The sequence below is a fragment of the Dromiciops gliroides genome, chromosome 3, assembly GCF_019393635.1.
Source record: "Dromiciops gliroides isolate mDroGli1 chromosome 3, mDroGli1.pri, whole genome shotgun sequence".
In the NCBI taxonomy this organism is placed as follows: Eukaryota; Metazoa; Chordata; class Mammalia; order Microbiotheria; family Microbiotheriidae; genus Dromiciops; species Dromiciops gliroides.
The window spans coordinates 256845583-256871560 of record NC_057863.1 but is presented as its reverse complement, the minus strand read 5'-3'; the positions used below and the strand labels follow the sequence as shown (position 1 = coordinate 256871560).

Sequence of the window (25978 nt, the reverse complement as noted above, 5' to 3'; positions counted from 1 at the left end):
TTTTGACTACTGTTGGAGATCTTTCTAAAGTATATTAGTGCTCCAAAACACTCAGCACTATACGTAATAGAAAAAAAAAAGCTTGAAATTAGGTATCCAATGAAAGGGAAATGGTAGAACAAATTATGGATTGAATGATTATGGATTTAACTTAATGAAATATTATTGCACCATAAGAAATGATCAGGTAGCATGTTGTAGTGGATCGAGAGCCTTAGAGTGGAAGAACTATATTCAAGTCCCATCTCTCCACCCATTTGACTTTTCCTTCTCAGTCTCCTTTACTGGTTTTTCAAACAGGTCACTTCCACTAGTCAAGGATGTCCCACAGAGATGTTCTCTTCTTCCTCTGTACTACTACTCTTGATAATCTTGTCAGCTACCGTGGATTTGATTACCATCTCTATACTGATGATTCTCAAATCTACTTATCTTCTCCAGCCTTAGCTTTTCTGATGACTTCTAGCCTTTCATCTCTACTGCCTTTCAGAAATCTCAAACTGGACGTCCCATAGACCTCTTAAACTCAACATGTCCAAAATGGAACTCATCATCTTTCCCTCTAAACTCTTTCTCCTTCCTAGCTTTCCTGTTGCTGTTGAGGGCACCATACTCTCAGTAACTTAAGTGTCATTTTTGACTTCTTGCTATCTCTCACCATCCCCACCCCCACCCCCATAGCTAATCTGTTGCTAAGACCTGTCAATTTTACCTTATAATATTTATAGAATATACCCTTTTGTTTATATGTTTTGTTGTTTTTTTGTTTGTTTTTTGGTGAGGCAATTGGGGTTAAGTGACTTGCCCAGGGTCACACAGCTAGTAAGTGTTAAGTGTCTGAGGCCATATTTGAACTCAGGTCTTCCTGACTCCAGGGCCGGTGCTCTATCCTCTGCGCCACCTAGCTGCCCCTATAGAATATACCCTTTTGATACTGCCACCGTCCTGTGACAGGTGCTCATCTCCTCATGCTTACTTAGACTATTGGAAAAATCTGCTGATTGGTCTTCTTGCTGAACTCTTGCCACCCCAGTCCATCCAAGCTGTTAAAAGTGATTTTCCTAAAATGCAAGTCTCACCATGTGTTCCCCCCCTCCCCCATCCAATTCTTCTACTTAGTAAACTGCAGTGGTTCCTTATCACCTCCCTTTCAAATACAAAATTCTCTGACATTAAAAGTCCTTCATGGGGGGCAGCTAGGTGGTGTAGTGGATAAAGCACCAGCCCTGGATTCAGGAGAACGCGAGTTCAAATTCAGCCTCAGACACTTGACACTTACTAGCTGTGTGACCCTGGGCAAGTCACTTAACCCTCATTGCCTTGCAAAAACAAAACAAACCCCCCCCCAAAAAAAAATAATAAAAAAAAAAAGTCCTTCATAAGCTGCCCCAATTTCCTATCCCCCCACTCCATTTCCAGTCTTCTTACAGGCAGCTGGTAGTGAAGCGGACACAGCAATAGGCTTGGAGTCAGGAAGTCCAGAGTTCAAATCTGGCTTCAGACAATGATTAGCTGTGCAACCCTGGACAAATCACAACTTCTGTTTGCTTCAGTGTCCTCATCTGTAAAATGGGGATAAGAATAGCACCTACCGGCCAGGGTTATGGTAAGAATCAAATGAGATAAACTTTGTAAAATGCTCAGCACAGTGCCTGGCACAGAGTAAGTACGATATAAATGTTACATTATTATTATTATATGATTATTTTATTCCCTGCCATGTACTTTCTGATCTAGTGATATTGGTCTGCTTCCTGTTTCTTGAATAAGACACTCCATCTCTCCACTTTTGGGGCATTTTCTCTGGCTGTCTCTTCATCTTTGCCTCCTGACTAACTCCAAGTCCCATTTTCTATGAGGAGCCTTTCTCATCCTCCATAATTCTAGTGCATTCCCTCTTTTAACTATTTTCTATTAATCCTGTATACAGTTTGTGCATATTTGTTTCCATGTTGTCTCCTGCGACTTATCTTTTGCCTTTTTTTTGTATCCCCAGGGCTTAACACATTGACTCACATATAGTAGGTACTTAATAAATGTTTATTGAATTATTGACACAATGATTATGTGACCCTGGAGAAGTCACTGCACTTCTAAGTGCTTTATAGTATGTGCTAAAGTGCACTGATATACACTTTCTTCTTCAAATCTGGCCTCAGACACTTGACACTAGCTGTGTGACTCTGAGCAAGTCACTTAACCCTCATTGTCCATTCCCCCCCCCCCCCCAAAGATATACAGTTTCTTCAATGGGAATGATTTTTACCAATGAAATCACAGGTTCATTCCAAAATAAAGAAATAACAAAATGAAGAATTCAGGAAAAAATTGAAAGACTTGTATGAACTACTGAGGTATGAAGATCCAAAAGAATAACCCACACTTTATCTATGGTAAGGTAAATGCAGGCAACATTAAAAGGTAATAAAGCAAGACAGCTAGGTGGTGTAGTGGATAAAACACCAGCCCTGGATTCAGGAGGACCTGAGTTCAAATCCAGCCTCAGATACTTGACACTCACTAGCTGTGTGACCCTGGGCAAGTCACTTAATCCTCATTGCCTCCCCCCTCCAAAAAAAAGGTAATAAAACAGGTCAAATACAATACATACTATTGGTTCCAAATGATTAAAGTTTAAATTTTTCATTTTTGTTTACCATTTAAAAATAATTACAAAGAGGGAAAGTTACATGTATGATCGACTGTAACCACTATATTAGACGATTTTGCTTTACTTTTTTTTTTTAAATAAAAAGATACATTCCTGTTAAATGAATGCTATAAATACTGGTTTTATTTCAGGATAATAAAGATACATAGAATGTATTTAGCTTTTATGATCTGTATCTTCAGGGAGGCATTCTGAAAATGAGTACAGGATTGAAGGGGTAAAATTGAGTTTAGGTCAATAATTTTAGTCAATTAAAAAAAAATTCCAAGTATGAACTTGCTCTATGTGTTTCACATTTACTTTACTTTTTTTTTTTTTTTTTAGTGAGGCAATTGGGGTTAAGTGACTTGCCTAGGGTCACACAGCTAGTAAGTGTGTTAAGTGTCTGAGGCCGGATTTGAACTCAGGTCCTCCTGACTCCAGGGCCGGTGCTCTATCCACTGTGCCACCTAGCTGCCCCGCCCTTCTTTTTAGTACATTTACTTTTAATCACTGTGTATTTGCCTTGCCATGCTAAATAAATGTTAGATTGCATGGAGATGAAAGGAACTTCAAGAGTTCATGTAGTCCAGTGGCTGAGGGAGCCATTGGCTGAGCAACAATTAGGTTATCTCTATGAAAAGGCAAAAGATAAACCTGTTACTTTCTAGCTATTCACTAACCTGTATGTCTTTTGTAGTGTTTCAACATGTTGACCTTTTGAGCAAATTTCCTATGGCACTCCTTGCATTCATATTCCTTGATACCTTTATGGAGTTTCATATGGTGACGAAGAGCATGTTTGGTTTTCATACCTGCGAGAAAAAAGAAGCAGAGATGCATATAATGACCAAATCCTGCCATATCCTTGGGACTATACCTTCTTTTATCAGCCAGTACTTGAACTTGTCACACCTAACTTCTCAGGGCAGACTAGGGGCTGTGGTATAATTCAGATTTATCAAACCTTTTACCCAATCTTGAACCAACAATACAGGTTCAAAGTTATTAAGTTAGTGTCATCAAAGACCTACATTTTAACCCAGGGACTATATGTTTAAATGATCTGGCATTAGGTTAAATAATAATAAAAGTACCTTTAAAAGTTTTGGATTATTTTATTTGTATTTTCAAGAAAACAAAACCTAACATTAATTTTAAAAGGAAACAGCATTAAAAAGCAATGAGGTTGTTAAACAAGAAAATTCCGTTATGTATATTTCAATATTAAACTGTAAATATACCTTTTAAAATTACTTTAATTGCACAGAGATACACACATTTATACATATATATATATATATACACACACACATATATACATATATATGTAACTATAACCTTAACAATTTTAATTCATAAAAGTCTGAATTATAGACTAGTTTAAAAGAAAGAAATACCATGTCATTACTTTTGGCATTCATAGGCTGTAGATTAACCATCAATGCTTACACAGAAAAGAAAAAACCTACAGAACACTGGGCTAAGGAGTCCTAGTCTTTGCTTAGAATTATGCCCATATGATTACAAATGTGTCAGTGGCTAGGTGAAGAATATTGTCTCTGAGTAATAGCTCTCCTTTTTTTGAAGGCAAGGCATCAGTAGCATCATCTTTGCATACTAAGGGCAACCATTATCAAGGAGTGCTCCTACATGGCTCAGAATCATTTGGCTTTTTTTTTTCCTTTCAAGTACATAAATACTTGCTTGCCCTTTTATCTATTAAACTTGTAATTACATGGCACAGTCCCTTAATTCCCCACCTGGTCAACCTTTCTCAATGATAATAAAAAGATGAACTTTAGCCTAGCACTTGTAAGACTTATAAAATTAAAGTAGTAGAGTTTGAATTAATATGAGTTGACTAGCACCTAGCAAAGGTGCTAGCAATTTCTAACTATTGTTAGGAGGAAAAGACAGAGAAATGGAACTGAAGGTCTTTCCCAAAATAAGCAGTCCTTCAATGTTAGATATGTGTATGTCTATTTGATTATGGAAATTATTTTTTTCTCACCCTCTTAAACCACGACCAAGTCCCTGCCACAAATGGCATTTTGGCTAGCTAAGAAGGAGGGAAAACTAATCAACTCTTATTTTAATGGTTGCTTCAAGTCAAGATCAAAGTTAAATGAGGCTAAAGGGGAAAAGAGTGACAGTGAACAAAGTATTTTGCCACATCTGCACTAGATTAGCACCAGTTTACTTCCTGTATGCATTGTGAGTGAATTACATTAAACAGAATGACATACCTACCTTTTCCACATTCTGCACATAAGTATTCCCTGATGTTATCATGTACTCTCATGTGTTCTTTAAGCATATCTTTTCTGGCAAAGGATTTACCACATTGCTCACATGCATGACTTTTTACACCTTTGAAAAATTAAATCAAGTATAAGTTAAAAAAAAACATCAAAATTCAAATTAATAACTAATCCACCGAACGAGGTAATGAGATAGACATGTTCAAAATATCCACTCAGGTCTGAAAGCTTAATCTGTTTAGTGCACTACTTCCTTATTTACAATCATGATTTTAGTCTTCTGATAACCAACTTGCCCCATAAAGCATGAGTCTCCTTCAGAAGCTGGCCAGTCAGAAGCTGATTGTTAGCTTGTTTCAGTTCTGATTATAGGTAAATGTGTGAAATGGGTTGGAGGGTTTTGATGGTTGTCATTCAAGATTGTGAGCCCTGATTCTAAACAATCTCAGCAGTGTCTGATTTGTGTTATTTATATTTTATTCAGAGTAACCAAGTTACAGGACTTTTGTCGGCTACAGATGGCTATTACTTCTGTTGTACTGGCTAGGTTGGAAGTAGTAGCCCTGCTTCCTCTAAAGGTTTGTTGGTTTTATTGGTTGTAGACTCTGAATAGTTCTTGAACCTGTCCTTTTTTTTTTTTTTTTTTGGTGGGGCAATGGGGGTTAAGTGACTTGCCCAGGGTCACACAGATAGTAAGTGTCAAGTATCTGAGGCTGGATTTGAACCCAGGTACTCCTGAATCCAGGGCCGGTGCTTTATCCACTACGCCACCTAGCCGCCCCCCATTTTTTAAAAGTACTAATTTTATACTTAGGATAACTCTGGGGATGTTCTAAATCGAAACAAAATTTTACATTTTTAAGAGGGGGAAAAGTAATGAGAAATAATGTGCTTTAGAAACTGTAGGGGGAAAAAATTTAACCCAAAAAATTAAGTTAATAAAAAGAGATGGTCAGAAAAAAAATGGAATTAATATAAAAAATGGTTAAAGCTTTAAATATTGTTTTCATGGTTGAATGCTAGCATACGTTTTTACCCCCTTCCCTTCTATATACACAATTAATTAACCCTCAGAAAGGATAAAGCCTTGAATGATTATAAGTTTAATGATAATTTTTCCAATTGTACATGTGTTCAGGAGGTGCTGGTATATCCTGGCAGAGAAGCACTCTGACAGTGAAATATTTCTGAGAGAATTAATTCCTAGATTTGATAACTTGCCTCATGAGATAAACACATTGGCAATGACAGAGATATTAAATTTAAAGTACAAATTATCTAATGATGTGATACTTCCATATACAAGCACAATGCGTCATGCCTAAAAGCCAGACGATGACTGCTATCCTAATGAACCCAGTGATGGGGCTCAGGTGAAAGACCACGAGTATAAGAATTCCCTGAAATCCTGATCTAAGGGCCTATGACTCAGTTCTCATCACTATGAACAACTGGATAAAGAGGAAAGGACTTTCCACATGGATTTGTACCACATAATGCAAAAATGGTCCTATTTTTGAAGAGCCACCAGATCTATCATTAATCTGAAGGGATGGTACAAATGAATTCTGAAGTCTTGGGCCAATAACATCTTTGTGACTCATTCAGCAAACTGCCAAAGATCTAAATCTGTCCAAACAGGGACAGGGAAATCTTGTTCTATTCCTTATTTCCCAAACATGGTCTCATTATGTCCTCGTTAGCAAAGGGAGTTCCGTGTGGCCTATGAAGACAACAATACTGCATACCTCTTCCTCCCTGATAGCCTACAGATAGTCATGAGGAGATCTGTTCATCTAGATGGGTAACTAGCCAGGCCTCAGAAAGTCAGCAGGTGGGTCATGGAAGACAGCTTCACTTTCCTAACCTGCATTAATGTCCTAATCACTGAGAATATAGTTAGTGGTTGCTACCTTTCCTATTGCTTCTGTCTGGCAACCACTAGCAAAAATCTTTTGCAAAGCAATTGTGTGCACCTTGTTGTTCTTCACTGTTATGGAATCACCTGTCCCTGATTTTCAGAGTATTGACATTTGTAGTCTATAAGCATAAAAAAGAAAGGTAATGTAGAATTTCATTTTGTTACGCTTTTGGAGAGCCTGAAAGGTCTACCAGTATTAGAAACTTTTCCCATTAAAAATCTTGCTCCATTATTAAAACAATGGAAAACCACTTGCTTAAATTGCTGTAATCAATTACGTGTTAATATTTTACTTTCCTCAGAATATTACAAGAAATCTACTTGGTCACCAAATCTAACTGACTCTCATCAATTTCCTAAAACTTGTTCCCCACTCTCCCTGCTAACTTTGTACTTTTCTCATTTGATTTTGTTTCCACAAGATTATAAAAATCATTTGCCTTGTCCAGCCACAAAGCAAAGCTTGTTGGTGACACTAAGACACTGTCTGTGTTTGAGTGTCTCTCCCATTACAAATGCAATTAATAAAAAGAAATGTCCTGGACACAAATGTTGGGTTAATTCTTCAACATCTAGGAAAAAAAACAACAGCACAGGATTGTAAGCTAAGGGATTTAGCCTCCAGAACTTTAAATTCCCTACTTATTACAGGAGAGAATTTTAGAGAGGAATTATAGAGATTCGTCTCTGACACTTATTATCTTTGTGAAGGCAGCCAAGTCACTTAATCTGCCAGAGTCTCAGCTTCCTCTTCTGTAAAATGGAAATAAGAAATTTACGTTGCCTGCTTCAAAGAGTTGATCTGAGAAATTCTGCAAACCTTAAAAATGCTATTTAAATGTATTATTAGTTATCTTTATAGATCACAGTAGGTAACTAAACAATTTTCCCAAAACAGTTAAGGAACATGTTAATATTAGAAACTGGCAGCCTAGAGCCATAGGAATAAATATACTACCTGTGTGAATGAGCTTATGTCGTTCCAAATTTCCTATGCTATTAAAGATCCTTCCACAAATTTCACATGGATGAATGTACCTAAAACAAGAGAAAGAGAAAAATGTTGAGGTCCTACAAATTACTCAATAAAGTATTTATTAATATGGAATTATAGCCATTCCTCTCAATCACAATTCCAGCAGGTACTACAGGACAACCATCACAAAAGGCCTTACTTCTGTACGTTGGGGTCAGGCAGGTTCTCACGGTGAATAACCATGTGTGCGTGATAAGTTGCTTTAAGGGCAAATCGTCTGTTGCAGATGCTGCAGCCATAGCCTTTCTCCTTGTGGACCTCCATGATGTGCTTGAGGTACTCTTTTCCTCTGCCAAATGTTAGCTGTGGAATGAACCAATACTAAATGAAGAGGCAAAGAATGGAAAAGGTAGGAACAACTTTAATGTCCTATACCCTAAGGTACAGAAAATCTAGCCTTTATTGTTAAGGAAATGTTAAATTGCAGACCCAGGCAAGTTTAAAAGATAAATTCTCTTATATAGGTGAAATGGCTTCAGTTTACAAGGTGACTCCCAAGACACAACTGCATCTTTAAGTCTAAGTCTTGTTCTCTCTAACTCCAAGTTAGGAGACAATTAGAACACAAAATGACATTGTGTTTTTCTTCTGTACTGTTTCATTTTCCTTTTTTACATTCTTTTGCTACCTCCTTATCAATGACCCTTGGTGCTTAATGTAGATCTGACTTGAATCTATTCTTCCTAAGTTTATCTCATGTTATATCCCTTTCTCCTTAATCATCGCTAAGTAAAAAACAAAAAACAAAAAACACCTGTCATGTCTCTTAGTACCTCATGGGTTTGCTAGCAAATCTGATGAATCCATTCTAGGATGTAAATAATTGAAGTTGTATGTGTTTATGTTATTATACAAATGCTCCCGGGGTATCTATATTTTAATACTGAATTTTCAACTTAATCTTTTTTTTTTTTAATTTTTTTTTTAGTGAGGCGATTGGGGTTGTGACTTGCCCAGGGTCACACAGCTAGTAAGTGTTAAGTGTCTGAGGCCGGATTTGAACCCAGGTACTCCTGACTCCAGGGCCGGTGCTCTATCCACTGCGCCACCTAGCTGCCCCTCAACTTAATCTTAATGAATGAATTAGTATGGTGACATTTCTGGTATCAAATGCAACTGAAGCAGATTTTAGAGTTTTCTAGGGAACCTACTTGATCTTTATATAATATAGGCTGTGTTAAAAACATATAAAAGACAGCAAAAAAACACATAAAAGAAAGGAAAGATTAACCCATTCTGTTACAAATTTCAAGACTCATAAAAAACATTAAGTAGCACTGGCATATTTGCATGATCAGGAGAAATATTCACAAAACAAATGTCCTGAAAATGGAAAGGAATTGTTTTCCTAGTACTAGGAATCTTATCTGTACATGGGGCAAGTATAGAAAAACCATTAACATATTTCCATAGTACTTTAAGATAACATACATAATATTGTTATATTCATATGAATGATGAACTATACAATTAGTATATATTATCATATTGTATAAAAATTGAGGTAGGTCCTTTTATTCTCCCCATTTTACAAATTAAACTGAAGCTGACAGTAGTTAAATGACTTGCCCTTGGTCATACAACCAGTGTCTGAGGCAGAATAAGAACTTGGGTCTTCCTGACTCAAAGTGAAAATTGTATTCATTGTACCACTTATATGCTATGATGGCTTCCTGAAGAATATGCATTTCTTCTACTTAACCCTGGACTATTTATAACTGATAGAAGGGAAGACTGTTAGAGATGACCTAAAATAGATATAATTTCAATTCTGATAATTTTATATAATTAATTTTAGTCCTAAAATACATTAGGTATTTGTAGATTTATCATCTTTATTATATTTTCTCAAGATAGTAGTTAGAGACTAGAGTTAACTATAATTTCAATGGTATAAGGAATTCCCAGATGAAGAAATTCTACAATGTAGGTTCCTATCCTCTCTATGTCCCTGTTTTATAACAAATATATATTAAGCAAAACAAACTCCCACATTGGCAATATACAAAAATGTATGTCTCATTCTGTGTAATGAATACATCACTTCTCTTTTAGGTGGTAGGTAGAATATGTCATCACTGATCCTATGAAATTGTGATTGGACATAACATTGATCAGAGTTCTTAGGTATCTCAAATCTTTCATTTTCCCATTGTTACTGATGTTGATATAGACTGCTCTGGTTTTACTCACTTTATTCTACATCAGGTAAAAAAAGAAGTCTGCCCAAGGGTCTCTGAAAGCATAGCTTTTGTCTGTTTTTATACAATATTCTATTATATCATTATAAAATGATTTGTTTGGATATTCCCCAATTGATGGGCACTCAGTTTCTAGTATTTTGCTATAATTTTATTTGGAGGGGGTGTGGTGGTACATATGGGTTCCTTTTCTTCATTTGATCTCTTTGGAATATGGTCATAGAAGTAGCATCACAGGGCCAAGGGTTTTACAGTTATTAACTTTTGGGGCACAGATCCAAATTGCTTTCCAGATTGGATGAACCTATTTAGAGCTCCAAGAACAATGCAATAATGTTATGTTTTCCTACAACCCCTTCAAAAACTGTCATTTTCCTATTTTGTTACTTTTGTCAATCTTACAGGAGTGAGGTAGAATATTAGAATTGCTTTAATATGTATTTAGTGATTTAGAGAACTTTTTCATATGCTAATGATAACTGGGATTTTTTTCCTTGAAAACCATTCAGGGGGCAGCTAGGTGGTACAGTGGATAAAGCACTGGCCCTGGATTCAGGGGGACCTGAGTTCAAACCTGGCCTCAGACACTTGACACTAGTTATGTGACCCTGGGCAAGTCACTTAACCCTCATTGCCCCACAAATAAACAAAACAAATAAATAAGGAAAAAAACCATTCATATGGTTTGACCATTGATTTATTAGAAAATGGTTTTTATTCTTATAAATTTGAATAAGTTCCCTATATGTTTTAGAAATAAAATTCTTTTAGGAGAAACTAGCTGCAAAGATCCCTGCCGTCCCCCTCCACCCAGTACCTTTTTGTCTTTTAATTTTAGCTGCATTGGTTTTGTTTGTGAAAAACTTTTAAACTTTAAAAAGGGTGGGTCAAAATTCATGATGTTTTAATATTTTGAAAAATATTTTTTGCCATTTACAAGATTTGATTTTTCACACATAATATAAATTCATTTCCTATATATGCTATATATGATGCTATGGTATTATAAATTAAAAACAAAAGATAAAGGAAGTTATTAGATATTGAAACCCCTTTGTAACTTTTGGCCCACCATGTATAATCAAAATGATTCATTTTATATTTTGTAATCTTCTCTCGTCTTTGTTTAGTCATGAACTATTCTCTTATGCACTTCTTGTTCTTATTTATGATGTCATTCTTTATGTCAAATCACATATCCACTTGGAGTGTAACTTTTTATATAAATAAGTTGGTATAAAATGAATTTCTGCCAAAATGCTTTGAAGTTGTGAGAAAATAGCTGGTGTCTTTGGGTTTATCACACACCAAGCTACTTTATTCATTTGTTTCTGTATATTGCAAACCTAATCTATCCCACTAAGCCACCTCTCTATTTATTAACCAGTACCAAATTGTTTTGATGATCACTGCTTTGTGGAATAATTTGAAATCTAATACGATGAGGCCCTCTTCCCACTTTTTGTTTTTTCATTGATTCCCTTGATATTCTTGACTTTTTGCTCTTCCAGATAAAAGTCTGTCATTATTTCTTTTTAGATCTATAAAGTAATTCTTTGGTAGTTTGATTGGTATGGCATTGAATAAGTAAATTAAGTTGTCATCAATTTTATTAGCTTAGCTCAGCCTACACATGAACAATGAATATGTCTCCAGTTGGTTAGCTGTCTTTATTTGTGTTAAATTGTTTTGAAATTGTGTTCATATAGTTCTTGAGTTAGTCTTGGCAGGTAGCCTCCCAGGTATTTTATAATGTCTACAGTAACTTTAAATAAATATAATTTCTCTATCCCTTTCTGTTATGTTCTGTAGGTAATATATAGAAATGCTGATGATTTATGTGCATTTCTTTTATATCATGCAACTTCAGCAAAGTTAATTGTTTCAATTAGCTTTTTCATTAATTTTCTAGGGTTCTCTCTAAGTGTGACATCATATTGTCTATAAAGAACATTATTTCCTCGATGCCTTTTTTTAATCCTTCTTTTTCTTTTTCATGTTTTATTGCTATAGCTAGCATCTGTAGTACAATACTGAAGAATAATGGTGATAATGGACATCATTACTTCATCCTTGATCTTATTGGGAAAGAATCTAATTTATCCCCATTGGAGATAATGCTTTGGTTGTATCCCACAAATTTTGGTACACTGTCTCATTGTTGTAATTCTCTTTAATTAAATTATTGATTGTTTCTATCATTTGTTTTCTGACCTAATTCTTTAAGATTAGATTTTTTTAGTTTCCAATTAATTTTTAATTTGTGGTTCCATGGCCCTTTATTGAATATAATTTTTATTACATTATGGTCTTAAAAAGGATTCATTTAACATTTTTACTTTTCTGCATTTGGTGTGATGTTTTTATGTCCTAATATCAGGTCAGTTTTTGTGAAGGTGCCATATACAGCTAAGAAAAAGGTATACTCTTTTCTATTCCCATTCAGTTTTCTTCAGAAGCCTATCATATCTCACTTTTCTAAAATTCTATTGATCTCCTTAACTTCTTTCTTATTTACTCTTAGATTTATTTAGCACTGAGAGGAGAAAGTTGAGTTCCCCTACTAGTAGAGTTTTATTGTCTATTTTCCTCCTGTATTTCATTTAACTTTTCTTTTATGAATACAGATGCTCTGCCATTTGGTGCATATATATTTATTATTGATATTGTTTCATTGTCTATGTTTCCTTTTAGCAAAATGTAGTTTCCCTGATTATCTCTTTTATTTGGGTTTATTTATGGTTTTGCTTTGTCTGAGATCATGAGCGCTTACTCTTGCCCTTTTTACCTCACCTGAAGCAAAATAGATTTTCCTCTAGCCCCTTATTTTACTTGCTATGTGTCTCTCTGTTTCAAGTGTATTTCTTTTCTTTCTTTCTTTCTTTTTTTTTGCAGGGCAATTGGGGTTAAGTGACTTGCCCAGGGTCACACAGCTAGTAAGCATTAAGTGTCTGAGGCCGGATTTGAACTCAGGTACTCCTGAATCTAGGGCCGGTGCTCTATCTACTGCACCACCTAGCTGCCCCACAAGTGTATTTCTTTCTTTTTTTTTTTTTTTTTTAGGCAATGGGGGTTAAGTGACTTGCCCACGGTCACACAGCTAGTAAGTGTCAAGTGTCTGAGGCCGGATTTGAACTCAGGTGCTCCTGAATCCAGGGCCGGTGCTTTAACCACTGCGCCATCTAGCTGCCCCAAGTGTATTTCTTAAAACAACAACAACAAAAAACCCACAACAATTAAGTGTATTTCTTATAAATAACATATTGGTTGTTTTCTATTCTGCTATCTACTTCTGTTTTATGAGTGAGATCATCTCATTGACATTTACAGTTGTATTTCCCTCCTACCTATTTTCTTGTTTATTCTTCGCTCCTTTTTTTCCCTCAAATACAGTCTCTCCTCAAAAGTCTGTTTTACTTCTGACTACTGCTTCCCTTAATCTACCTTCTCTATACTCACCTTCTCCCATCCTTTCTGTTATCCCTTTCTCCTCCTACTTTCCTGTTGAATAAGACAGATTTCTATACCCAGCTGAATGTGTGTATACATATACGCACATATATATCTATATATTTATATATTTTATCTTTGAACCAATTCTGATGACAGCAAGTTTCAAGAATTGCCTGCTGCCCCTTTCCCTCCTTTTTATGTTGTTGTTTTTTTATGCTTTTAACAATCCAATGATTTGTGGAGTTTTTAGTTTTCAATTTTGTTAATCTCTTCTTTGATTTTCATAATTTTAGTGTTTAATACTGTTTTTTCAAGGTATTAGTATTGCATTTTTTTTTAGTTTTTTTTTCCTTTTTTTTTTTTAGTGAGGCAATTGGGGTTAAGTGACTTGCCCAGGGTCACACAGCTAGTAAGTGTATGTTAAGTGTCTGAGGCCGGATTTGAACTCAGGTATTCCTGACTCCAGGGCTGGTGCTCTATCCACTGCGCCACCTAGCTGCCCCTTAGTGTTGCATTTTTCACCTGCATGCTCAATTCATCAATTTGTTCTCTTTTTCTTTTTAGTTGATTAAAGTGTTTAGGAATTTTTGAAAATTACTTAAGTACTGTTTTAACATCATCTCAAAAATTTACAGTGTCTCATTGTTGTCATTAAGTTAAGTGAAATTATTTTTTGTCTTTTTTTAAAAAGACAACTAGGGGAAGCTAGGTGGCGCAATGGATAGAGCACCGGCCCTGGAGTCAGGAGTACCTGGGTTCAAATCCGGCCTCAGACACTTAACACTTACTAGCTGTGTGACCCTGGGCAAGTCACTTAACCCCAATTGTCTCAATTAAAAAAAAAAAAAGACACCTAGAAGGGGGCAGCTAGGTGGCGCAGTGGATAAAGCACCAGCCCTGGATTCAGGAGTACCTGAGTTCAAATCCAGCCTCAGACACTTGACACTTACTAGCTGTGTGACTCTGGGCAAGTCACTTAACCCCCAATGCCCCGCAAAGAAAAGGAAAAAAGGCACCTAGAGCTAGGTTAAAAAAAAATGAAAATGATGATGGATGATAATGAACAATATAATTTTATAAAACAGAGAAGTAATTCAAGGCAAAAGTCATTTTAAAGAAAACTTGGCAAGAGATCTAAGGAAAGATATCCCAGGAGCACTCAAGGATGAAAATGGAAGGAGGTCTACAAAGAGAAGGAAAATGAAAAGTTCTTACAAAAAAATTTTTTTAACAAACTTTTTCTCCAAAAAAGATTGGACCACTGCATGTGGACCATAAAATTCAAGCCCAAATGTCCTTATAGAGAAGTTATAAATGGCATAAGACACAACAAAAGACAAGTATATAGACAGGAGATTCATGCTAGAGGTCACACAAACTGTGAGAATATTAAGGGACCAATATATAATGTATCAAAAGACAGGGAAAAATACCAAACTTAGATTTTACAAATACTGAAAAAGGTGAAAAAGAGAATATCAGTAATTATCAACTCATATACAAGTCAACTAGATATGAGTTGAGGGCATACTAGAAAAGAACATCATTAGGGAGCAAGTAAATTTTCACAAGTCACAGTTTATAGCAGACCACATCTTTAATATTTCATAATTAACTTAAAGCTGTCGAGAACCCCACTGCACTTGTTTGATTTATAAAAGGCATTTGATTAAGTAGAATAAGCCTATTTTACAACTGAGTGTATCTTTTCTTTTTTTTTTAAACATTTATTCATTTATTTATTTGTTTGTTTGTTTGTTTTGTGGGGCAATGAGGGTTAAATGACTTGCCCAGGGTCACACAGACAGTGTCAAGTGTCTGAGGCTGGCTTTGAACTCAGGTCCTCCTGAATCCAGGGCCGGTGCTTTATCCACTGCACCACCTAGCTGCCCCCTGAGTGTATCTTTTCTATACACATCATTTGAAATTTCTTAAATAGTGAAATAATAGAAATAATGCCATTCAATGACCCTCTGAAAATAAACATCAAGCAAGGTATTAAACTGTGAGATGCATGCTTGCTAAAGATATTTGTATTTCAATGGAAGTGATCCAATACCGAGTCCAAATTGAAGAGAGATGCTTTGGATAGTGAGGTCTTCCAGATAATCCTGTTTGCAATCACTGAAAGATGGTGGGCCTGTCCATACACAGGAAAATGACCAAATGAAAGAACATCTGCTCAAATTTTAACACATATTTAGATGTATGTCCTCTGATTTAGCAGTATGCCCTATTTATACTTAGGTATAGCTAGTATATTTCCTGGCCATCTCTTTACCATGTTGCCCACAAATCAGCTATCATTTTCATCTCTCTCCCATTACTGGAGGCTTCACCTGGGTGAGGTGCTTTGATAAGTGAGTAGATGCTTTAACTTTTTCAGAACGAGGGTACAAAACCATTTCCTAAATATGCACCTATATGATTCTAATCCCTCCCTGCAAACTTGCCCTTATGTGTTATCCTCCACCATTTCCACATGCTCCTTAAATTCAGTCAAGTCAACAAGCATTTCTTAAGTGTTTACAATGTACCAGACATTTTACTAAGGCCTTGGAATTAAAATAGAAGCAAACAACAAAAAAGGATAGTCCCACGATTACCTTCTTTTTTTTTTTTTGGCAGGGCAATGAGGGTTAAGTGACTTGCCCAGGGTCACACAGCTAGTCCAAGATTACCTTTTAATGGGGGAAGACAACACATAAAGGGAAACTGAAAAGCAAGGAGATGGGAGGGAATGGAAAAAAGAATCAGGAGTAGAACCCAAAGAAGAAGGAAGCAATGAGCATGGCTGGCTAGGCCATATTCTTTAAAATGGAGGTTCTGTAAGGAATGGACAAGTGAGAGGAAGGGGCCACAGAGGCAGAGTAATCTGCCAAGGTGAGAAGGCTTCTGGGAAAAAGTGATCTTCCAAGGTGAGAAGACTGAGGGGTCATGGTGGAGAAATAAGTCTAGGAATGAAGCCTAGAGATGAATCAAGGAATGAACATGGTTGGCCTGCTCACTTTCTTAAAATGGAGGTTCTAGAAGGAACTAACTAAATAAAGGAAGGAGTCAGAGGGGTAGAGGGACCTTTTAGGATGAGAAGGCTGCAAGGCAGCAAGATTTTCCAGGGTTAAGAGAGCTTCTGGGTCATGGTAGAGAAAGAAGTCCGAATAATCAGGAATAGAGCCCAGAAATAAATGACTGAGATTGTTAGCATACTGCTTGGCATATAAAAAGTGCTTAATAAATGTTTACTTTGTCCAACTATTTATCTATCTATATATTGGTCTGTTCATCTTTTGGTTTGTCTTTGTGTCTTCAGATGGAAAATGAACTAGACCCAGGGTTGAAAACAGCAAGCTGTATTGCTTTGGGGAAATTTGTAAAGCTCTTTTAAGAATCCTAAGCTTCCCATGAGAGCAAAGGCCCAGCTTCTCAATACTAACATTTACCCAGCTTGCTGTATGGTAGCAAGACATGGAGAACTATAAATTAGTAACACAACACAGAGACCACAGGTAAGGTATATAGAGGATGTGAGAAGACTGCGTCAAGGAACATCAAAGAAAAACAGGAATAAAGGATGTCATAAAGGAATTGCATCCTAGGAAAAGAACTTTTAGGAAAATGTGAAGAGTCATAGGAGTTGGGAGGGTATGATGAGTTGCTATCTGCATCACTGGAAGGACCTCTTGAATTGAGATCACATGTTCATTTGAATATTTTAACAATGTTGTCTCCAAATAATAGTCATGTGCCAAGTTTGCTACATCAAGAACCTGGTTAGTGAAAAAAAAAATCATTTCAGTGTGCATTCGTATGTAAGATTGTTACATTTCTCATGTTTTATTATCACCAAGACATCAGGGTAAGATATTCTGATCATCTTCAGCATGTGAATGAAAAGTTTCCATTCAAGGTAAATACAAGCACAAGACTTTAAGTAGAAAATTACATATTACCTGGCACCGTTTGCAGCTGTACTTGTGAGGCTCTGAGTCGGCGCTTTCATCAGAGTTGTCATTTTCTTCTGATGAGATACCAATTTTACCAATGAATTCTTCCCTCTGGTGGTCATCCATTAATGCAATGTCCTGGAAAAGGAAGAACCAGTTTACCACTGCCAGTAGAAGGAGGGGAATTTTCAAAATCTTTAATCCTCATGCAGTTGGCATTACAGCTACACAGATGCCAAAAGGGTTCATCAATCTATTTTATGGGGTCTACATACTTGTAGCAGAAAAAACCCTACATCTTTATTATTAGTAACTGTTAAATGAAATTAACATTTCCTTTAATTATAAATGAAGGCAACAAACATATTTCTAAGAAGGAGTCCATAGGCTTCGAGAGAGTTCCAAAGAAGTCTATGATACCAAAAGGTTAAAAATCCCTAGACTAGATGACCTTGGAAGACCTATAGTCTTTATAATTCTTTTTATGCTCTATAATTCTAAGTATAACATTATCTTTTTGAAAATTTTCTCTGGAAATGCATCTTTAACATTTATCCTGGGAAGCTAGAGTCTTTAAGGTATGCTTAAAAATAAAAATTCTGTCAGCTAGTCGATAAAATTTTAGTAGCCTAGATCTGAGAACTGGTGACAGAGAAAGTAATTAGGACAAGTTCACAGAAGCCACTGTAAAATGAAATTATTAGGACAGAAAATGGAATAGTCTTTGGTGAATGTCTTTGAATTCCTCTTAAATCTTTAAGAATCAGTGTTCACTGAATGAATAAAATGCTATCAGCTAATTTTTTGTGCAGAAGATGCTGATGTTCCCAGCCTCTGTACCTTAGACTGGCAAAGAGAGGTATGTGGCAGGCTTGGTCTCCTGCCAGTTATAGTCCCATATTTGCAGAGGTGGCATCTTTGGCAGCTGCCCAATTAGTTTTAAATTTCTACTCCCACGGCCCTTTATTTAATATAATTTTTATTTTATTTTAGTCTTAAAAAGATGCATTTAATATTTTTCTGCATTTCTTTGTAAGGTTTTTATGCCCTGATACATGGTGAACTTTAGTGAAGGTGCGAAGGAGTGCAATGTAGGAAAAGTTATTTCTTTTTATTCCCATTCGCTTTTCTAAAATTCTATTCATCTTCTTAACTTCTTTCTTTCTTTCTTTCTTTCTTTTTTAAGTGAGGCAATTGGGGTTAAGTGACTTGCCCAGGGTCACACAGCTAGTAAGTGTCTGAGGCCAGATTTGAACTCAGGTACTCCTGACTCCAGGGCTGGTGCTCTATCCACTGCGCTACCTAGTTGCCCCCTTTAACCTCTTTCTTATTTATTATATTGTTAGATTTATCTAACTCTGAGAGGGGAAAGTTGAAGTACCCCATTAGTATGGATTTACTGTTTATTTCCTTCTGTAATTTATATAGCTTTTAAGAATTTGAATGTTATGCCATTTGGTGCATATATATTTAGCACTTATATTACTTCATTGTCTATAGTGCTTTTTGGAAGATGTAATTTCCCAGCTTATCACTTTTAATTAGGTCCATTTTTTATTTTTCTTGGTCATGATCATGATTTCTACCCCTGATTGAAACATAATAGATCTTGCTCTAGCTCTTTATTTTAAAACTCTGTGTGTCTCTCTGCTTCAAGTGTATTTCTCGTAAACAACACATTGTTGGATTCTGGTTTCTAATCTATTCTTTTATCTGCTTCTGTTTTATGAATAAATTTATCCTATTTATGTTCACAGTTATGATTATTAACTGTGCACTTCCCTCCATCCTATTTTCTTCTGTTTATCCTTCTCCTTCTCTTTTTATCCCGTCCTTTGTCTAAAGTCAGTTTTGCTTGTGACCATTGACTTCTTTTATCCACCCCCCCTTTTATCATTACCCTCCTTTTCCTTTATTTCTCTTCCTCTTATTCTTCTCTGTGGGGCAAGATAGGTTTCTATTACCAATTGAACATGTATATCTGTGTATGTGTGTAGGTGTGTATATGTATGTATATATGTATACATATATATTCCCCCCCTTTGAACCAATTTAGATGTGAGGTTCAAGTGTTGCCTGCCCCATAATTTTCCCCTACACTGTAAAAGCTCTTCCTTGTGTACCTTTTATGTGAGATAACATTCCCCGCTCTTCCTCTCTTCCCCCTTTCTCACCTGTCCAAGTTTTTTTTTATATCATCCCAACATAATCAACTCACATTCATGCCCTCTCTATGTAGACTCCTTCTAATGCACAAAGTTCTTGGTCAGTTGTTGTCCTTTGTTCTTGAAGAGGAGCAAAAGGATGTCACTATGTTAGAGTCAAATTATAGTGTGCCTGACTGTGACTGATCAGACCAATCAATACAAGCTTGGAAGTCTATCACAGGTTAGGCACAGATGTCTTCTTTGATATGCATATGCCATGCAGGGCAGTCCTTTACCAGTGTCTCCCATGTCATATAATCAATTCCAAAGTTCTTCAGAGAAACCTTGAAACTGTCTTTGTATTGCTTTTTCTGACCTTCAAGTGAACACTTGCATTGTGTGAGTTCTCCATAAAACAGCCTTTTAGGCAAGTATAAATTTGGTACTGGAACAACATGGCCTGCTCATCGGAGTTGCAGTAAAGGCCGAATGTTTGACAACTTAGTTTGAAAGTTCCTTAGAAGTTACATTTATCATTTCCTCATATAGAAATGTAAACATCTTAACCTTATTGAACGCCTTATGATTACTCTTTCATGTTTACCTTTTTATGCTTCTCTTAGTCTTGTATTTAAAAGTCAAATTTTCTATTCTCCTCTGGTCTTTTCATTAGGAATATTTGAAACTCCTCTATTTCATTAAATATCTATTTCCCCCGAAGGATTATACTCAGTTTTGTTTGTTTGTTTGTTTTTGGTGAGGCAACTGGGGTTAAGTGACTTGCCCAAGGTCACACAGCTAGTAAATATCAAGTGTCTGAGGTCAGATTTGAACTCAGGACCTCCTGACTCCAGGGCCAGTGCTCTATCCACTGCACCATCTAGCTGCCCAGGCACCTCTTTTATCATTTGGCCAATTATGTTTTTTAAGGTGTTATTTTCTCTAGTATTTTTGTGCCTCTTTTTTTTAACCAAGTTGTTGTCTTTTCACAAACTTCTTTCTTCACTCATTTCTTTACCTACTTTTTCTTCTATTACTCTTTTTTGATTCTGAAAATCATTTTTAGCTCTTCCAGGAATTTTTTTGCACTTGTGTCTGATTCACTTTTTTTTTTCTTCTGAAGCTTTGCTTGTAGGTCTTTTGACTTCATTGTCGTCTTCTGAGTTTGTGTCTTGAACTTCCTCATTACCATAGTAGCTTTTCTGAAATAGTTCTAAGTTTAGCACAGGTTCTTTTGTTTGCTCATTTTTCTGCCCTATTGCTTGATTTTGAGCTTGGCTCTTTTCCTGAATGGCTAGGAGAGGAGCCCTGTTTTTAAAGCTTCAGGCTTTTTTTGCACATCTGTTTTCAGAGCTAGTTCTGGAGGTCAGGAAATTTTTGGTGCTTCCAAGGTGGTGTGATCTGGGGAGAGGTGTGCCCATTGTTCTCCTGGCCTGCACTCTGGTCCTTAACCTGGAAGTGTCCCTGATTCGTTGAGACTGGAGGTAATACTGCTTCTTGTAACGACTGGAATAACGCCACCTGCTGGAGACTTACTGTAGAAGAGTTCTGCCCATGAAGCGAAGGTCTTTGAGGGCAAGACCAGGAGTCTTTTCTTTGGCGTCAGGAAGTGACGCAGGCTAGTGGGAGAAGGAAGGAAGAGACTGGCGCTCGCTCGGAGACTCTTTCCTCGGGACTCTGGTGGAGAAGGGAGCTAGAAATGCGCTCTCCCTTTAATAGATAGAAATCTAGGCCTTTCTCTCTCTCTTTATCAAATTCTTATTCTCCTTAATAAATGCTTAAAAGTCTAACTCTTGCTAAAGCTTATAATTTATTGGCGACCATTCATTAGATATTTTAGACAGTTAGCTAGAATTTTAGCCCTTAACATTCTCAAAACCCCTGCTTCCTTGGATCATAACTGATATTATTCCTCAGGGTCCCTGATCTCTTAAGACAAAAAGTGATACTGGTCCTCTCTGCACTTCAACTATGACCCAGAAGTAGGTATTGGAAACACATTTACCAAACAGCATCTAGTCCTACATCCAGGCCTGCACAGGTGTCTCCTGTAATCTTTTTCTGATCAGTTGCCAGGTCCCCTTCCTGTCTCTAGCTTGAGAGCTCCTGAAAATGCAGCTGCTGCTTCTACTGCCACCACTATGTCCCACCATCGGTGTCTTATCCAACTAGGCTCTGGGCCAGCCTCCATCTCCATGTTCTCTCTTTGGGAACTCCATTGGCTTGGGCTGGAAGAACGTCCCATTCTCACTTTTTGTTGGCTCTGCCACTCCGGAATTATTTTAAGGTTGTTCAAAAGGGAAAGGTAGAAGAGCTCAGCTGAATGCTTCATCTTTTCCATCTTGGCTCCACCCAAAGAAGTCTCTCTTTGGTCCATTTTCAAGTAGCTATCTGATGGCAGCTTTGAAGAAATGATTCAGATGTTCCCTCTTAATGATTGCCCATTTATTTTCTTAGATGAGTAGGATCAGATTTGCAGGAGGTGTTATTTGTAAGTAGGAACCATGCTCCCCCCTTTATTTAGCTTTTTATTTCCTCCCAATTACATGTAAAAGCAATTTTTAACATCCATTTCTAAAATTTTGTGTTCCAAATAAGTTTTCTTCTTCCTCCTCCCGCCTTGAGAAGGCAAACAATTCAACATAAGTTATACATGTGTAGTTATGCAAAACATTTCCATATTAGTCATGTTGTAAAAGAAAACAGACAAAAAAACCCTCAAGAAAAATAAAGTTAAAAAAAATTATACTTCAGTATGTATTGATGGCACCAGTTCTTTTTGTGGGGATGGATAGCATTTTTCATCATAAAAGTCCTTCAGAGTTGACCTAGATCATTGCATTGTTGAGAATAGCTAAGTCATTCACTGCTCATCATCTTATAATCTTGCTGTTACTTTGTACACAATAGATTTCACTTTGTATCAGCTCAAGTAACTCCAGGTTTTTCTGAAAGCATCCTGCTCATTTCTTATAGCACAATATTATTCCCTCATAATCATATACCACGATTTGTTCAGCCATTCCCCAGTTGATGAACATCTACTCAATTTCCATTTTTTTTGCCACCAGAAAAGAGCTGCTATAAATTTTTTTTTTTATCTCTTTTTGGATACAGACCTAGTAATGGTATTGCTAGGTTTGAGTATACATGGTTTTATAGCCCTTTGGACATAGTTCCAAATTGCTCTACAGAATGGCAAGCATGCTTTTAAAAATGATCACATTATAAGAATATAGTCACAGAAAGCCTGTGCTACATTTGGAAATTTCAAAAAACGTTAATTAACAATGCATATCCTTTGACCTAGCAATACCAATACTAGGCCTAAAACCCAAAGAGATCAAAGAAAAAAAGAAAAGAATCCATCCATACAAAATATTTATACCTGCTCTTTTTATAGTGGCAATGAATTGGAAACTGAGGGGGTGTCCATCATTTGGGGAAAGGGCTGATGGAATCCTATTGTGCTTTAATAAGAGAGAAAATTTCAGAGAAATCTAGGAAGATTTGTATGAACAGATATTATAAGCAATAGTTCCCTGGAAGGGACAGGGAAGAGGGATGTGCTACAAAATGCAGATGATATAATGAAGATATTAAAATTTTAAAACAATATTAATGTAAACAAGGCTGATAATTATTTTAGAATGCTACCAAATCAGGCAATAATCCAAGTATTAGGCAACAAAAAAGGCATGGAAAATAATGTGCAACAGATACCTTAAAATGAACATGAATATGATCCCTAAGCACATCTACCCGGAAGAATTTGCGTCCACAGATCTCACAAGTATACTTCTTATCTCCATGGGTCAAGAGATGTTTATTCATATTACTTCTACATGAAAATACCTATGAGCAGAAAAAAAAATGACAATTAAGAAAACTTTTCTGTTTCCATGACTTGAGAAATATAACTAAATGTCTGTTCATACTAAATAACCATCTTACAAAATATCAATATTTATTGGTGTGTTCTGAGTGTTAACACCAGTTCCTCAATTTGGCATTGATTTTAATCTTTACTACAAATAAATTAATGACCTTACTATACAAGTTGGTGTTCCCCTTTATTCCACCCAAGCTAGTTCTGACTTCTTCTTTAATCTAATTGCAACCCCTCTATAAATTTATAGATTGTCTGTCTACTTTGGGAAAAGAGATATTTCTTTGGGGTTTCAACATAAGAGAAAAATGAGGAATAGAAATTTTACAGGGAAAGTATCTTCTCAAAATGTATGTTGAATAAGTGAAATGTAAAGTAAACCAACTAATGTTTTACCTCACACCCAGAAAATTGTCAAAGATGACAAAAGATAAGATGAATAATTGCACAGACAAACTGATACACTATGGACAGAGTTAATTACACCAATATTTTGAAAATAATTTGGAACTATGCTTTAAAAAGCAAAAAAGAAAGAAAAGTAACTAAAATGTCCATAGTCTTTGAAACCAAGATCCTCATGCTAAGCATATACTCCAAGAAAATCAAAGATAGAAAAAGGGTCACATACACCCAATTATTGATAGCAATTTTAGCAGTAGTAAAGAACTGGAAAGAGAGTAAATGCTCATCAGCTCGAGAATGGCTAAATAAATTGGTGACAAGTGAATGGAATGGAATATAACCACATTAACCACATTGTAAGAAATAAAGAATATGAAGAAATTCAGAGAAACATGGAAAGACATTCATAAGCTGATATAGTGAAATAATCAGAAACAAGATGATTGAAGAAATGACTAAGATAATAGAATGGAAGGAACAACAACAACAAAAAAACCTGAAACAGAATGCTATACACATCTAACAATCAAGACTGACCCTGTAGCAGACTTGAGAAAATAAACCTTGCTCCTTACAGTGTAGAGGGAGAGGACTATGGAAATAGAATACTGCATATGATGTCAAACAAGGTTGAAATATTGGTTAGTTTTTAAAATGTCTTTCCCCCTTTTTTCCTTTTAAAATTAATGAAGCTTTATGTTTGGGAATGGTGATTTAAAAACAAAAGCTACTAATAAAATAAGACAAACAACTTTTTATTAGTATATGTGGGGGGAGGGGGGTTTGGTAGGTGTTATTCTTTACATGAAATAACAACAGTTAACCAATCATCTCCTGAAACTCCAAAATGAAAAATTCCAGGAACACTGCAGAATCAAGGGCTTCCAGGTCAAGGAAAAAATATTGCAAATATCAAGGACTAAGGAATCACAGTAAGCATTATACAAGATTTAGAAGCTTCCATTATATAGGAGCTGAGAACATGGAATATTATGTTCCAAGAGGCAAAAGATAAAGGGTTACAGACAAGAATAACTCAATCAGAAAGACTTAGTATAATTGTACAGCAAAAAAAAAATACACTTTTAACGAAACAGAGGACCTTTAAGCATTCTTGATGAAAACACCTGAGCTGATTAAAAACTTGGATTTACAAACAAGAATAATGAGAAAGATAAAAATTACAGGTAATTAAGAAGGAAAATTCTTTATAAGGATGAAATGTTTCCATTTTAATGGGGGAATGATACCAGTATCCCATAAAAACTACGATGTCATCATACAGGAAGTCAAATAAAATAGAAGGCCTGTGAGTGATTTTTGTTATATTTTGATGATCTTAAAAGAAAGGACTGGGAAGGGAATAAAAGGATACAGTAGGGAATAAAAGGGGAGGGAGACATATAATTAGTAGGGTACAAGTAGTAGTTTTTACAAATGAGTAAATGGAGGCTGCCTACCACTTGAACTCCACTTTCATCTGAACTGGTCAAAGGAGAGTGTAACAAGCAAACCAACACATACATAAACACATAAAGAAATCAGTGTAGAAATACATTAAAATCAACAGGGAAACAGGGAAAGGAAAAAGGCAGAGGGAAATAAAAGGGAAAGGAGATCAACGGAAGGATCAGTCATAAGCTAAAAAAATCCTCAAGGAATGCCCATCAATTGGGGAATAGCTTAAACAAGTTGTGGTACATGAATGTAATGGAATACTATTGTGCTGTAAGAAATGATAAGCAGATGGATTTAAAAAAAAACCTGGAAAGACATGAATTGATGCTGAGTGAAATGAGCAGAACCAAGAGAACATTGTACACAGCATCAACAACAGCAATGATCTAAGACAATGCCAAAAGACTTACAGTGAAAAATATTCTCTGTGTTCAGAAAAAGAACTATGGGGGTGCAGCTAGGTGGCACAGTGGATAAAGCACTGACCCTGGATTCAGGAGTACCTGAGTTCAAATCCGGCCTCAGACACTTGACACTAGCTGTGTGACCCTGGGGGAGTCACTTAACCCCCATTGCCCCACAAAAAAAAAAACAAAACAAAAAAACGACT

General features: G+C 36.1%; 1 protein-coding gene across 1 annotated transcript in view; it reads right to left on the bottom strand.

The window, feature by feature from the left end:
- Positions 1-25978, bottom strand: part of PRDM15 (PR/SET domain 15) — a 198488-nt gene that overhangs the window by 28150 nt on the left and 144360 nt on the right. Inside the window, exons 13-18 of the mRNA XM_043998592.1 lie at positions 23340-23471; positions 17476-17607; positions 8011-8174; positions 7794-7873; positions 4904-5023; positions 3334-3465 (exon numbers count right to left, since the gene is read on the bottom strand). Coding sequence (XP_043854527.1) covers positions 3334-3465; positions 4904-5023; positions 7794-7873; positions 8011-8174; positions 17476-17607; positions 23340-23471 — 760 coding nt within the window. The remainder of the gene's footprint in view (positions 1-3333; positions 3466-4903; positions 5024-7793; positions 7874-8010; positions 8175-17475; positions 17608-23339; positions 23472-25978) is intronic.